This window comes from Lepisma saccharinum, chromosome 9 (genome assembly GCF_977018435.1).
Source record: "Lepisma saccharinum chromosome 9, izLepSacc3.1, whole genome shotgun sequence".
NCBI lineage: Eukaryota > Metazoa > Arthropoda > Insecta > Zygentoma > Lepismatidae > Lepisma > Lepisma saccharinum.
Window position 1 is genome coordinate 46,883,292 of NC_139237.1, and position 15,010 is coordinate 46,898,301.

General features: G+C 41.4%; 1 protein-coding gene across 1 annotated transcript; it reads left to right on the top strand.

Annotated features, from left to right (window-relative positions):
- The first annotated feature begins 8,540 nt into the window (after positions 1-8,540).
- Positions 8,541-9,905, top strand: LOC145992416 (uncharacterized). Its single transcript, XM_083128802.1, has 2 exons — positions 8,541-9,097; positions 9,194-9,905. The coding sequence occupies exons 1-2, from the start codon at positions 8,541-8,543 to the stop codon at positions 9,903-9,905; spliced, it is 1,269 nt and encodes a 422-aa protein (XP_082984928.1).
- The last annotated feature ends 5,105 nt before the right edge of the window (positions 9,906-15,010 follow it).

Sequence of the window (15,010 nt, forward strand, 5' to 3'; positions counted from 1 at the left end):
TAGGTCAATCTCAAGTTATCCCTCCATTTTCGTATTGGCCTTCCTACAGGTCTATTACCATCAGATATCCCCTGCAAATATTACAGAGCGCCCTCAACTCCAGCAGAATTAGCCAATCTTCAATCGTAATTAGTGACCTTTGTGTTGAATTGATGCTGAAACCCTACTCCAGAAATATGTCGACCTCGCCTCCATCTCCAGCCTTCAAGCCTAATGAATTAAAAATTTCACAAATAACGATATAACAATGAGTTAATTTTAGTTATACTTTAGTGAAAAACAGAAGACCGATTGCTCAGGCAATTATCTCTCTCTCTCATAGTTGCCATTAGACAAAGGAAGTTTCAGAGTTGCACGTGCACGGCGTCTCGTCAACCAATCAGAGTTATCTTGAGACGGGTTGCTCCTGACGTTACGCACTATTGCAAAATATTTTTATATGTTTTTTACCACAACAACACAAAATATATAAAATGTGATCGAAGAGGTATTGGTATAATACCGGAGACTATTTGACTACAAGGAACTTACAACAGCCATTAATCATTCTACCAAGCCATGTATTTGTAAGATGCTCGTAAATGAGTGATAGGGAAACCAATCCTCTTATACGAACTACGGAACCTAACGTGACTGAGTGGTATGCATAAGTGCCACTCTTTTGCGTTGCGTGGAATGTGTTTACCAACTGTCGCATGTGTTAAGGCAGAGGCTGATGTACGGAAACAATAACTGATTTGTACAGTATGACGAATATATGAGAAAATGTGTTATTGATGAAGTGTCAGAATTGCACAAAACATAGTAAAAATTTATCAAAACGTTACATGAATTAACAATTGTTTTTAGTGTGAAGACAAAAAGTCCAAAAATAAGAAAATTTGAGATTGCTTCCTTAACAAGAAAAAGAGGTTTGTATGGGGCGTGATCATCCCCAACCGATACACAGCCTTGCAACGACGTAAAGGGCGGTTCAAGAGCTCTACGGACACCTGGTTCCATTCCCCACGAAGAGCAGTGCGGAGCTCTGGAAATGTCTTTGGTGTAGACCGGAGGGCTGCAACTCGTCTCCAGTATTTTTTCCTGGAGACCTCGGTGGCCAGTCCATGCGGTGATTTCTTCATCTTCAAGAAAGTCATCGAACTGTTTGGCTCGATGCATACATGTATTATCATCTTAGAAGTTTAAATCTGCGTCGACTGCGACTCTAAAAAGTTTCATATATTGTTTGAGTTCCTCGTCTCTGTACGTTCATTTAACTTGATGTCTGCCCACACTAGTATTCCATCATCACCCAACCGATCCCTAAATATGTTGATTGAATGAAATAATATAGCACTAATAAAGTCTTCAAATTTGCTCGTATGTGGAGATTTGTTGTCCTATAGATGTATCAGAAATGGCAGGCATCTCAGTGAAAGGGAATTAGTCACTGGAATTGCTGACGAGAACCGGACAAGAAAGAAACAGGCGGAAGAACATACTGTAAGAAGTTTTCAATCTTGAAATCTAGGTTGTTAGGGAAAGTCACAAAGTATGATTTTCTCTCAGGTTTCATCTAAGTCACACTGAATAAGTGTGGGGAGTGAATTTGGAAGAGTGAACTAATGTCATTTATATGCAGAGATTCTAAACAGTGAAGGTCCAACCTGTACATCATGTCTGTAATGTTTGCTATTAAAAGAATGAACATAAAAAAGTCTGCTGGAAAATTGCATGGTTTTTGCTAAAATACAGGGACGTAGCTAGGTTGATCAGTTCGGGGGGGCTCAAAACTTAATAATATTTTCTATCAAACCATTAAAAACTAACAAACTATTAACATACCATATAAGCCTACATAAGTATATGTATAGTATGTATGTATGTATGTATGTATATATATATATATATATATATATATATATGTATATATATATAATCTTATTGGAAGAGAACATTATTTTCTCCTGTAGCCCCCAAAAATTTACGGATATAGACTCGCGAAATCGACGGCCATTATTCTGGATTCTAAATGCATAATGAACTTATTAAATTAATGGCATCTAGACAGTCTTTAAAAATCCATATATTTTCTCTTATGTCAGATTGTTGAGACACCAAGAACAATGTCATTAGTCCTTACTCCTTATATTTGTAAATTTGCTCGAAGAAAATTGAGAAGTAGAGAAAACCCTCTCCCGTCACTTTAGTTATAAAAAGTTGCTGGAATCAGGTGCACAAGTATGACAACGGTGCGAAAATAAAATGTTTGTGTAATGAGTTCAAGAGAGGCATCCGACATATATTGTTTATACCAGAATCGAATCCGGCGGCCTTTAGTGCAAGACGACACCCGTAACCACTATTCTATGGGAAATGCACGAGTCGTTTGTGTCGTCGTACTGTACACATTGAAGAATGATGACTATATATGTGAAATTTTATGCATACATCTAACTTCTTAAAAGTAATCTTCTTTGCGCTTGCAAAACTGAATATATGATGGCAATAGAAACAACAAAATTCGCACGCGCTCAAATTATTGCGCTCTAGTCTTTCAAGGTTAAATCCCTGTAGAAACTCCCAAATTTCTGTGATGGCCTAACATCGTGAGGACAATTGGGAAGCTAGTACTTGAAATCAAAATGTAAGCGAATGACACTCTCAAAGCTAGATGGGACTCGATGTGATGACCACGCGTCACCGAATGGAAAAACACTTCGCAGGCTTTGTCTTTCAAAATTAATTTTACTGAATAACTGTAGTTTTCTTTAGAGGACCTAAACATGGCTTTTTTGCACAGTACAATGTTGTTTTCTTTCACCCTACTTTTAAAGTTTTTCATTCAAAGAATTCCACTCCCGAAGCATGAGCGTGACGCACTACGAAACCAGACGTCCAAGGTTCGGACTTTGGACAGGTGTGGTTGCATCATGTCTCGCATCGCTATTCCTTCGGATCATCATTCAATCTCATCGTCGCATTTAACCCAAGAGGTAGAAAAGCGGCGTAAAATAACGAAATAAAAATTATTGATTGACTTCGTTCATTTTACTTCACTTTTCTGACACTTTTTGGCTAATCGTGAAGATGAGAATGAGTTAAGATTAACTTCATGACAGGACCATCACAAAGAAGACATATTCTCAGGCCAGGATTCGAACATGGGACATTCTGCTTCGTAGCGTAACCTGCTAACCACTCTACCACGGAGCCGTCGGCCCAAATAGAAATGAAAATTAGAAAATGCCGTCTTGAATTTGCAGGAACCGAGTTCACCACCAAGGGCAAAAGATTTTCGCTCCCACTAGGATAGACCAGTGGTTTCCAACTTCAAAAGGTCCGTGGGCCAAAATTATATCCAGCATTTGATTGGCGGGCCGCATTTTTTTTGGGGGGAGGGGGATTAAAAATTACAAAAATTGTAAGTACTGAACTGAAAATGTAGTACTTTCGCATGACCTAAATTTCTTAAATTAGGCAATAAAAACAATGGATTTACAAATCAAAATTTTATAATTACAATTTATTTCACAAAAAACCCAATACTTATGGATGAATTGAAAGAAATTAAAAACACACCATTCAAATAAGAATCCTTCATAGTAAGTGTTCAATGTGAAAATTGAGGCCGATCTGCTTCATTTATTAAAGTTCGAATGTCCACTTCAGTTTCTGTATTTGAAAGTCTCGGAAGGTGAAGCAGTGAAGAATCTGCCAGTTGGCTTCTGTAGCGGTTCTTGATGAACTTCATTGAAGACGAAACACTTTCACACGTGTGTGTGCTGCCTAACATCGATGTCAGTCTTTGCCCAAAACTACGATGGTTTGGAAAACTTTCCTTTGAAAGGTATTTGAAAAACTCTGGCCCCTTTTCTTGCCTACTTTGAAGGAACACACCGCCTTGCAAATCACACAATTCAAATTGGAGAGAAGCTTCTTGTTCTTCGATGTTAACTCCAAGAGATTTGCTAAATAGCTGGATGCTGGTCATTTCATATGGCTCATTTCGATATTTGCACAAACTTTAACAATCAGTCACAGTACAATCCGAGTTAGAACACTTAAAATCTCTTGATTACTTCGTTGCATAGTAAAACAGATATCTATAGCTCCGCTCTGCAGTTTGTTTCTAAAGACAAAGAGAGAAGCCAGAGGTGCAGCCTTCGCGGAAGCGGACGAGTTCATTCCGCATAGCGAAGAGGTGGGAAGCGAGCGAGTTCATTCCGCATAGCGAAGGAGTGGAATGCAGGGAGTGAAGAGAATATTACATCACTTTAAATTCTTCTGATGATGATTATTGACTGCAAAATCAATTCTACATGTGATATTGTCTTTCTTCACAGAGCTTCCGTTCCTTCAGTAAAAATATAACGTATTTTAATAAAAATACATAAAATTAATGTATTTTGCAAACTGGCTTTGCGGGCCGCAAAAAAAGGCATAGCGGGCCGCCAGTTGGAAACCCCTGGGATAGACAAATAACAGAAAATGTTTGATAAGTAATCTGGCTCTCCATATTTCATGATATTATTATGTAAGTAACTATTATTTGTTATATAACTTCGGATTAATTCTATTTGTATGTCCAGTCAACCTTCCCGTCTAAGCAGCAGATACTTCGTCTGCATCTGCGGGTGGAGGCCAAAGTTGTTAAAGGTCCAGGAATTTTAAATACATTCAATTCCCATCCAGGAGAGAAAATCAGCAAGCGTAAATGGGTTCTGGACCGTAAATAACCTCTTCATCTGTAACGTTTCTAATTCGGTCCATGAATTTTTTTCCAGTTGAATTTAATTTCTGTCCAGGAAACTTATTTCCTGAAGAATTTAAATACGGTCAACGAACATTTTATTCCGGATCAGTTTAAATAGGTTCAAAGTTCCGTATTGGAATGAAACAATTCGCAACTTGGTACGAATTTAGATTCTGCGAGAGAAAAGGTTCCGGTTCTATAACGGAATCCTATAGATCAAATTAGAATGTATGCGTTCCCTAATCTTTAACAATTCCAGGGTTGTTAATGGTCCAGGTATTGTAAATAAATTCATTTCACATCCGGAAGAGAAAATCAGCAAGTGTAAATGGGTTCTAGGCCTCAATTAGGCCCAAGAACCTTTTTTCCGTATGAATTTAAATACGGTGCAGGAACTCCTTTTTCTGTAAAATTTAAATACTGTCCAAGTTTTTGCGGCTGAATTTAAACACTGTCCAAGAACCTTTTTAGTAGGTTCAATTAAAATTCGGTGCAGGAAAATTTTCCGGATCAATTTAAATACAATCCAGTAACCTTTTCTTAATGGAACAATACACTACTAGGACCGAATTTAAATTGTGCGAGAAGAAAGGTTCCGGTCATGCAACGGAACCCAATAAAACCCATAGAAGTTGTGGGTAGATGGACCTTTGACCACCCAGGTGAAGGCTAAATGAAGAAAAATCACAAAATATGTAGAATTTTGAAATATATTATTTCTAGAGCATGCACACTACTATATAAAGTTGACTACATACCTTGTTTCCTTCCTTAATTGAAATGTGACTTATCCTTCATCACATGTGAGATCAACTGCTCTGGGAGTCAAACCAGGTCTCCTGTGTGGCAGTGGGACATCAATTTAGAAAGTCAATGTGTTGGACATTTGGTCGATCAGTCGATCCTACTTCACACTCCAAATTTCACTTCGCCTACCCCCGTGGCGGAGTGATGATGCCAGGTGTGCCGAGTTCGAATTCCGGACTGAGCATGGGTGTTTGTGAGTGTCCATTGATCAATTAATTCATATCATCACTCATCCCCATCTTCGCAATTAGCCAAATGTGGCAGAAGAGCAAAGTAAAATGAACCAAATCAATCGAAATTTCACTCGCAATGCATGACATTGAGATCTCAAGCACTCCGTGATCCTATCGGAATCTCACGTTAACAGAAGCTAACTATGGAACCACTTCTCGGATCAAACTCTTCTTCGAAGTAGCTGACAGTCATCAATTGTCGACCAATCAACACAGTAGGGCAAAAAGAAGAAGAAGGATATAAAGTGGGTACATTACAAATTATTATTATTGTCTTTCCCTTCTTTGCAGGTTATGAGCACAAGGGTTGATTGTGGTAACCTGAAGGAACCGCGACATGTTTGTCATTCATCTCCCGCCAGAAGAGGGACAAACAGTAGAATTTTGTATCTTGAAATTTGAAAAGCCTATGTCCAAGCTGAACCATAAAGTAATTAACCCAGAAAGTCCTAGCTACCTGCAGTGAGTTTCGGCGCGGCCGATAACCTGAACCAGACGAAGAGAAGATTTTGTGGGAAGTGCTGAGTAGTGGGAAAATGCCGAAGCTGACTCACCCGGGCGAATCCCAAAAACGTTGAAATTTTTTTCAAACGCAAACAGCCCAAAAGCGAGAAACGCTGGAATTTTTTCAAACGCGAACAGCCCAAAATAACAACCCCCTTTCACGGTTTTTCCAAACCTAACGCAGGTAACTGTCAGCGTTGCCAACTCTGCGTAGCCGTTTACACTGTATATTTTAAGGTCGTTCACGGTGTACGTTAATCTCACTGTCAGCGTTGCCAACTCTGCGTAGCCGTTTACGCTGTATATTTTCGGTTTATATCCATCACCCGACCCTTCCGGGAGCGTCGTGTGGAAGATAGGCAGTTGGCACGTCACGTTTGACAAGGACGATATCATCATCTACAACGAGAGCCGAGCGGGACGCAGAGGTTTCTTCAAGAAGTACGCAGGCACGCCGGGACTATGGGAACTGATCACTAGAAACCCCCCCACGCCTACGTGTATTCCGAAGAGGATTACGACAATTACAAGGAAATTCTCAAGATGACCGATGCTTTGTATCAGAACAACGACCCATCTCAGAACAGGGTCAAGTCGAGTAGCAGCGAGAAGTACAGGAACATCATCAAACCGTTTTGGAACGAAATCAAGCAGCAACCTGGCGCCACTCGCCTGCCTACCGGCAGCGGTATCAAGCGCTACTCCAATTTGCAGGTGGAATTCGTGTGGCTGGACGACGTTCGTAAACTCGTGGACCGGCTGCTGGTCATCGCCGGAGAAGAAAGGGCCGGAAACCGAAACTTTCACAACGAAAAGGTTGGCATCGTGGACATGATCGTTTCCAAACTAAGCCGCTTCATCGTCAACGAACCGAAAGGCATCGGGTATCTGATCAACATCATCAACATCTTGCCCCCGCGATTCTGGAAGCTGGCGGAAGGGAAGGGACTCTTCAACGAATCATCAACAAATTGCCTTTCGAGATGCATATTCCGGGCTACCAATACTGCGGTCCCGGCACCAAATTGGACGCGCGACTGGATCGCGGTGATCCGGGGGTTAATCCCTTGGACGCTGCCTGCAAAGACCATGATATTGTGTACCGGGACAACAGGGATCTCGCAGCAAGGCACGATGCCGACATTCAGTTGGAACACCGGGCTTTCCCGAGTGTGGTCAGCAGAGACGCCGGCATGGGTGAAAGACTGGCCGCTCTGGAAACGTCAATGGCAATGCACACGAAAAGAAAACTCGGTTGGGGTTTGTAACAAATTTGTATTTATTTCATTTCAATAAAAAATATCAAAACTTTTCAATGATTCTCTCGTTCTTTACATCGTAAACAAACTTTTTCCTTGCAATCAGGACCACGCTGCATACTGTATTGTCTGGGATCGCCTCTTGAAATCCAAGACAACCTTGATGCTCGTACGGTCGCTGATCACCACCTGCTTGCGTTGCGATGTGTTGATCACGTACATCGGACGTTTCTGGATAAACTCCGCTGGCGTGTAGTACATGTCGGTAGATCCTTCCATGGTGACCCTCTTGAACGCTGTGTAAGCTTCGTACAGCTTCAGGTAATCATCTTCCCCGAGGTTGTAGTTCTCTCTGTGGAAAATCTCGTTACGCCCGTTCTTAAGGTAAATGTTCCTAATTTTCCAGTAGTCGAACACACTCGAATCTGCATTCTGACTGCCGTCGCGACCGGTTTGAAACACGACCACCACGAAGTCGGGCATGTCGTACTGGATGCTGTTGAACTGTGTCGTCACGTCGAACTCGAAGTATCGCCCGGACACCGTCCTCTGCAAGAATTGGTACATCTGAAACTCGAGCAGGATGTTAGGGTTCTTCAGGATTCCTGCTTTGATCTTCGTGGCATGGTTAGCTTCGTATTCGATGATCGGCATGCGAAGTTCCATGGATTTTATCATGCACTTACCCTCGGACGGGAGGCTCGCATCGTCCACGGCGCCCCCAGCCGTCGGGGATTTCCATCGCAGAAACAAGTTGTTGTCGTTGGACGCTCTCTTGAAAGTGATCCTCAGTGCTGCTCGCTGGGTGATTTCCACGATCGATATTTGAAGCTGGACGTGCTTCTCCTATTCGACGTGCACAAGCGTTTCGTCAAACCGCTATTCGTGATTACAAAGTCGACCCTGCGCACTTCGTGAGTCTTCCGGGATTCACCTGGAATGCCATGTTGTATTACAGTAGCATCCGATTGCAACTTTTCGCGGGAAGATCAATGCGACATGCAGCTTTTCATCGAGAAATGTATCAGGGGCGGTATCGTGCAATGTTGTTTAAGACATGCGAAAGCAAACAACAACGAGTACATGGGAGACGAGTACGATCCCAATGAGGAGTCCAGCTACATAATATACTTGGACGCCAACAACCTGTATGGTTATGCGATGACGCAGAAGCTGCCACAGTCTAATTTCGAGTGGTCGGACATCACCGAAGAAGGACTGAAACATCTGCTTCAAGAGGATAATTTCGAAGGATCGACAGGATATTTCGTGGAGGTAGACTTGGAGTATCCTTCAGAATTGCACCAGCTCCATTCGGATTTTCCTCTGGCGCCTGAGCTAAAATGTCCTCCTCGCTCCAATCAACCAAAACTGCTTCTGACGTTGGAGAGGAAGGATCATTACGTAGTGCACTGCAAACTGCTGAAATTCTATCTCCAGCAGGGCCTTGTTTTAACTAAAGTGCACAGAGTTTTGAAATTCGCGCAGGGCAAATGGCTCATCAACATGAACACCCAGAAGCGGCAGGTGGTGACATCTGACCTGGATAAGGATATGTATAAACTGAAGAACAACGCCATCTACGGAGAAACAATGGAGAATGTAAGGAAATACAAGGACGTCAAGATAGTTTCGGACGAAAAAAAATGCAGGAAGTGGGTTGCCAATCCACGCTTCAAGAGCAGGAAAATTTTCACCGAAAACCTGACGTTGCTTCATCTTGACAAATCCTGCATTACGTTCAACAAACCGACGTACGTGGGGGCTGCAATTCTCGAACTGTCGAAACTGCAAATGTACGAGTTCCACTACAATATCATGAAGCCACGATACAAAAATCAAATCCAGATCGCTTACATGGATACGGACAGTTTCGTTTATGTGATGAAGGAAGATCCGTACAAGAGCATGGTAACCGAATTGAAGGAACATTTCCACACTTCGGGCTATCCACAGCCGCAACCCTACAACATTTTGCCAAGAAACAAGAAAGTTCCCGGATTGATGAAGGACGAAATGAACGGTGAGATTATCAGAGAGTTCGTGGGACTCAGGGCTAAATCGTATTGTATCAGAACGACCGTCGCCACCATCAAGAAATCCAAGGGAGTTGGGAAAATCACTGTTCAGGGGAAGTTAAACGTCGAGGATTACATCGAATGCCTGAAGAAGAAACTCCCCATCCTGCGGGAAGAGAGGAGGTTCCAGAGCATTGACCATGATGTGAAGACCGTGAAACTGAACAAAGTGGCGTTGGATGCTGAGGACGACAAGAGAAAAGTTTTGAACTGCGGTATTCACACCGTTCCATGGAGCAATTCACCAATCGGAGAGAAGTCCAAATCATGCAATATCTGTAATTAGACTAATTCTAATCCTGTATATAACGAATCCACTTCGCACACCCACACACGCTTCTGTATTAAATTGTACGCATACACACAAAATACTTTTTTCATTTGTGACACTTGCGTAGGTAGGTACCAACTAACCCGGTACGATGTTATAGATCTTAATGGAAGCGCGTGGTAAATTTACCCTCGTTAGTACCTATTCCCATGCAAGGGTCACAAGCAATATCTGACGCAACGTTTCTGCTGGATAAATGTGTTCTCAGTAATCGAACAAGTCAACAGAAAGGCAACGTCAGGTTCCACTGAATACTGGAATCCGCGGAACGGTCGAAAATCATGAAAAGATTCCGTTCCTGTTTCTTCTTTACTTAATTACGCTGCAAATAGAATACTCATTGTTACAAGAGATTACTGTAATGCAAGGAAAACACTCACTCGTAATTAATACGTACCACAACCTAATAAACCAATCTCATGTTAATTGTCAGTTAACGAGTCATAAAAAGGGAGTCAAATGTGGCGTTTACCAGATTTACCATTCAATTTCGACACATTCAAGAAAAGGGGCGGGAGACATTAGTTATCATAAAAAGACAATGTTCCCATTCTTACTCAAAACATAGCATATCCGTTAAGTGTACGGGATTTAAACCTAACGGGTCAGAAACAATCAATCAAACAAGAAACATTCAATTTTAACGTCCTGCTTTCCTTTTATTCCAACAATTTTAGTTTAACTTGATTTCTCAACAACAACAAAGGAACGTTTAAGATTTTTAAGCTAACACTTAAACCCTTTTAAAAGGAACTGTTTTCTGAAACAAGTGCAACACGTAAGCTCCATTATAAACATGCATACCCATAAACGTACATATCAACAACGGCACTAAACAGTGCTAATAGCAATCTACTGGGTATTCTTTTATAACAGTGAATTCCTAACAACAACATGTAGGCCCGACCCTGTGGCCGAGTGGTTAGCACATCGCGCTGCGACGCCAAGGGTCCCGGGTTCGAATCCCGGTCGGGCTTGGTTGTTTGTGAATGTCCATTCATCATCAATTTCATCATTTCATCACTCATACCCATCTTCGCAAATTAGCCAAGAGGCACAAAACGCGAAGTAAAATAAACTAAATCAAATCAAATCAAACAACATGTAGATATAAATATATATTCATTCCTGCATGGCTTTTGACGCTACTGTGTAAGGTTATGGGGAATATTACTTAAAGAGGGCAAAACGTGAGATGCGGCATGCGAATAGTGCATTAACGGACGTAATTAAACCAACGGTTTTCTAGCTTTCGACGATTCTTATGTAACGATTTCCCAAGTAAAGGAATCTCCTTTACCACGCAATAGTTTGTTCAATCACAAGGGCAAAAAGGGTTGTATTTTTAATTATTCCTCTTTCTTGGCATTCGTTATTTTTACTGAAATGGAGCAGGAGTTCCTACGCTTCGTACTGGGTGCACTTTAACTTGATTTTATTGGTTCCAATATATGTGTGTGATTATAAGAGTTCGCTATCCAATCCAAGTCGCGTGTCGCGTGTCTCTTAGGTGTGAATTCTCCCTTAAACACAAATTTTTATAAGTTTCCGTCAATTCAATAAAAGGCCAATTACTTGAGGTACTTTGACATGAAATGAACGTCAGTTCGAAAACTATACATTTACTGCAGTTATCATGATCACAGAAATAATTGATGGCTTCCACTTGTTCTCTCCCCACACTTCTGAAACACTCACTTTATTTCAATGTACGATTTGTACCGCATCTTAGTGGAACTAATGACCAAATTGATGCTAGTTTTCTTTCTGAAACTCTCAAGATTTCTTTACAATATTGGAAAAGTTAGTAAATTTTTGTAATTTCACAAGATTTCTGCATCGATTTTTCTTCCATTAGTGTGAAACTTGATGACAAATATTCATCGATTCCAATACCAGATCATTCATTTCTCAATTTGATACAAATATTGTGGTCACAATATTTGTGACTGATCTCCAATTTCGGTCATGCAGCTTATTACAGAAATGATATTTTAAATTTATAGCTCGAATATTAAATTTCGTTTCTTAATGTACTGAAATATACTCTAGCCAAATCCGAATAAAATTTGAATTTGTTGCCCCGATAGGAAATAATTTTTGCGCCATCATGAAAACTGTTGATTACTTTCTTTTAAATGTAAAACCTACGAATATTCTTACGTACCTCCAAGTCTGTATAGGATTTAGCCTACACTCCTTCTGTGCAAGCAAAAGACTCTGAAAATCACAATTCGTGGGAGGCGAAAATGTTTCTTCAAATGTATATTCCACGTGTACTCACTTATAACTTAAACTTCAAAACCCACATCATTATTTTTCCAAATATTTCCTACTTTAATTAATCTGTTCCTATCAATTTTTGAGAAGTGATAATAATTATCACTTAATAAATTTCGTTGCCAGGTTAATACATGCAGGTTAGTCTACTTGTTCATCTGATGATAATTGCCTGTTACTTCGATTTTGCTGCCACTTTTGGCTAATCGCGACGATGGGGATGAGTGATGATATGATGAAATTGATGAACGAACACTCACAAATAACCCCGTTACCCACGACGGGATTCGAACCGGGGAGACTTGGCATCGTAGCGCGCTGTGATAAACATTGATGGATGGATGAGCATATAGAGAAAGGAACATTATTTTAAAACTTCAAGAGAGTTCTTTGAAATAATGTACTGCAAATAATAGTATAAAACTTTGGTGAAATATGTAATCGAAGAGATTGGTCCTTTTTTGATAATGTGGCCATAACAACACATAGGATATTTCTTGCCCATCACTCAATATGGGTATAGGCCCCTTAACTAAAACGAAATTTTGGACAAATCCCTAAGAAGAAAATAAAATATGTTCGTTAGAAACTTCCTTATTCATTTTTAAAACTAATTCATTCAATCATTATATAACAAAAAAAACTTTACTTTCTCCGACGATAACATTTTCTTACCTATTAAAAGCTGAGGCTATAAAGGGCACTCAAAACGAACAAGAACAAACACAGTTAAACAAAACTCCCATGAGGATTATCCTAGCCATGGATCCCGGCGCCACAGCCTCGTTGGCCTACAAGAAGTATTCGTATAAAATATAGACAAATATCAAGGTGAGGGGTGGTAATGAAATTACACGATTCGTTTCTTTTACTCAACGTTTGTCTAACGTTGTTTTAAGCCTACACTATACGCACAGAGGTTAATGAATTGATTGATTGATCTTAAAATTTTGGGTGCGTTAGTACTTAGGCTATTTTGCACCACTAAACTTATACGGGGTCTAGCCCCTTACGTTTTCTTAATAACACAACTGTAATGTCGGAGACTAAAATATTCTGACTTCAATTAAAAGATGGTGCTGTAAAGGGACACTAAGCATGAACATGTACAAAACATAAGATAACACGCACACAGTCCTAAGGAAAGTAAAATAATTGGCAGAAGGTCCAGACGCCAGAGCCTCGTTAGTTTGCAAAATGCTGTCCAAGGTGTACTTCGTGAAATTGACAATTGACAATTGGGTTGACAACTGGGTTTTCTACGTAATTGGCTCAACCCTTACATCGCACAAAGTTAAATCGGAATTGGATCTATAGTTACTGGGTGATAACTGTAGCATTACACTTTCCGTGAAGCCGTGTGTGCCGTGTTCTTATAACTGTTGCAAGGACAATTTACCTTGCCATATATGTCGAATAACGTGTCTTTTACAAAATGTGATTGTCACTCTTCCGTATTGAACGTAGAACATTCCTGGGATATGTGTTTAACGATTGACAAAGTTCTAACATGTGCTGTGGCAGACGCTCGCGTAGTGGAAAAATGTTTCTTTTTGTAATCTAGATTGTGACGAGTGTACGTCGTCTGCCAGAGGAATTCGTTTCAAGAATATGGTGAGCCATACTGTAATCATGAAGACCCTCATTTTATACACATGTTATACAGGGTGACAAGAAATAACCCGTACAATGTTTGGCGTATCCTGCCAAGAATGTAGTGTACTGTAGCCAAATAATTGTTGTGTTATTGGATTCTCCATAGTCTTTTGTAACTGTACTTGTTGTTTCGGCTTCATAACGATTACAGTCTTTGTGTTTCAGACTGTCAACCAAACGCAGTGCAATTTTTTAACTGTGGCGTCAGGGAAAGCGTCAATGTAAAATTGTTCGTTTGCTGGGTGTTCCAAAAATGACAGTCTCAGATGCAGTTCGGCGATTCAAGGAGCTCGGCCATGAAGGCGACCGTCCCAGAAGAGGAAGAAAGCCTACCATCAACACGTCCCAGAACCGCAAGATCATCAAAAAGCGAGTTCAGCGAAATCCGAGGGTCTCCATGAGAAAAGTCGCCCGTGAGATCGGGATCAACCGCGAATCGGTGCGGCAAATGGCGAAAAAGAACCTCAACCTCAAGGCGTACAAGCTCCAAAAACTTCAGCTTCACACGGACGAAATCAAGCGCCTGCGACTCAAAAGATGCCGCCCTCTGAAGCGCCGGGCCGCAGGTCAGCAATGGGAACGCATTCTCTTCACAGAGGAGAAGCTGTTCACCGTGGAGCAGGCGCACAAACCACCAAACCAACAGGACCTGGTCTGCAGAGGCTCCCGGTACCTCAGCCATCATCAAACACCGCCAAAATCCGCAGTCGGTCATGGTGTGGGGCGGAATTTGCGCAAGCGGCAAGACGACCCTGGTTTTCGTGGATCAAGGGGTCAAAAGCAACCAAGAAGTGTACCGCCGCAACATTCTCGAGAACGTTGTCCTTCCGTGGGCCCAGCAGCACTTTGGCGATACACAATGGACATTCCAGCAAGTATCCGCTCCGGCCCACAGGGCGAAAATGACGCAAGCGTGGTGCAGAACCCATTTCCGGACTTCATCGCATCGACGGAATGGCCGCCCTACTCGCCGGACCTCAACCCAATGGACTACAGTCTGTGGTCGATTTTGGAGGCCAGGGTATGTGCTAAATGCCACCACAGTTTGGAGTCGCTGAAGCAATCGCTGCGTCATGAGTGGAACCGATTGTCGCCCGAGGACCTGCGGCCCATTGCCCAAAATT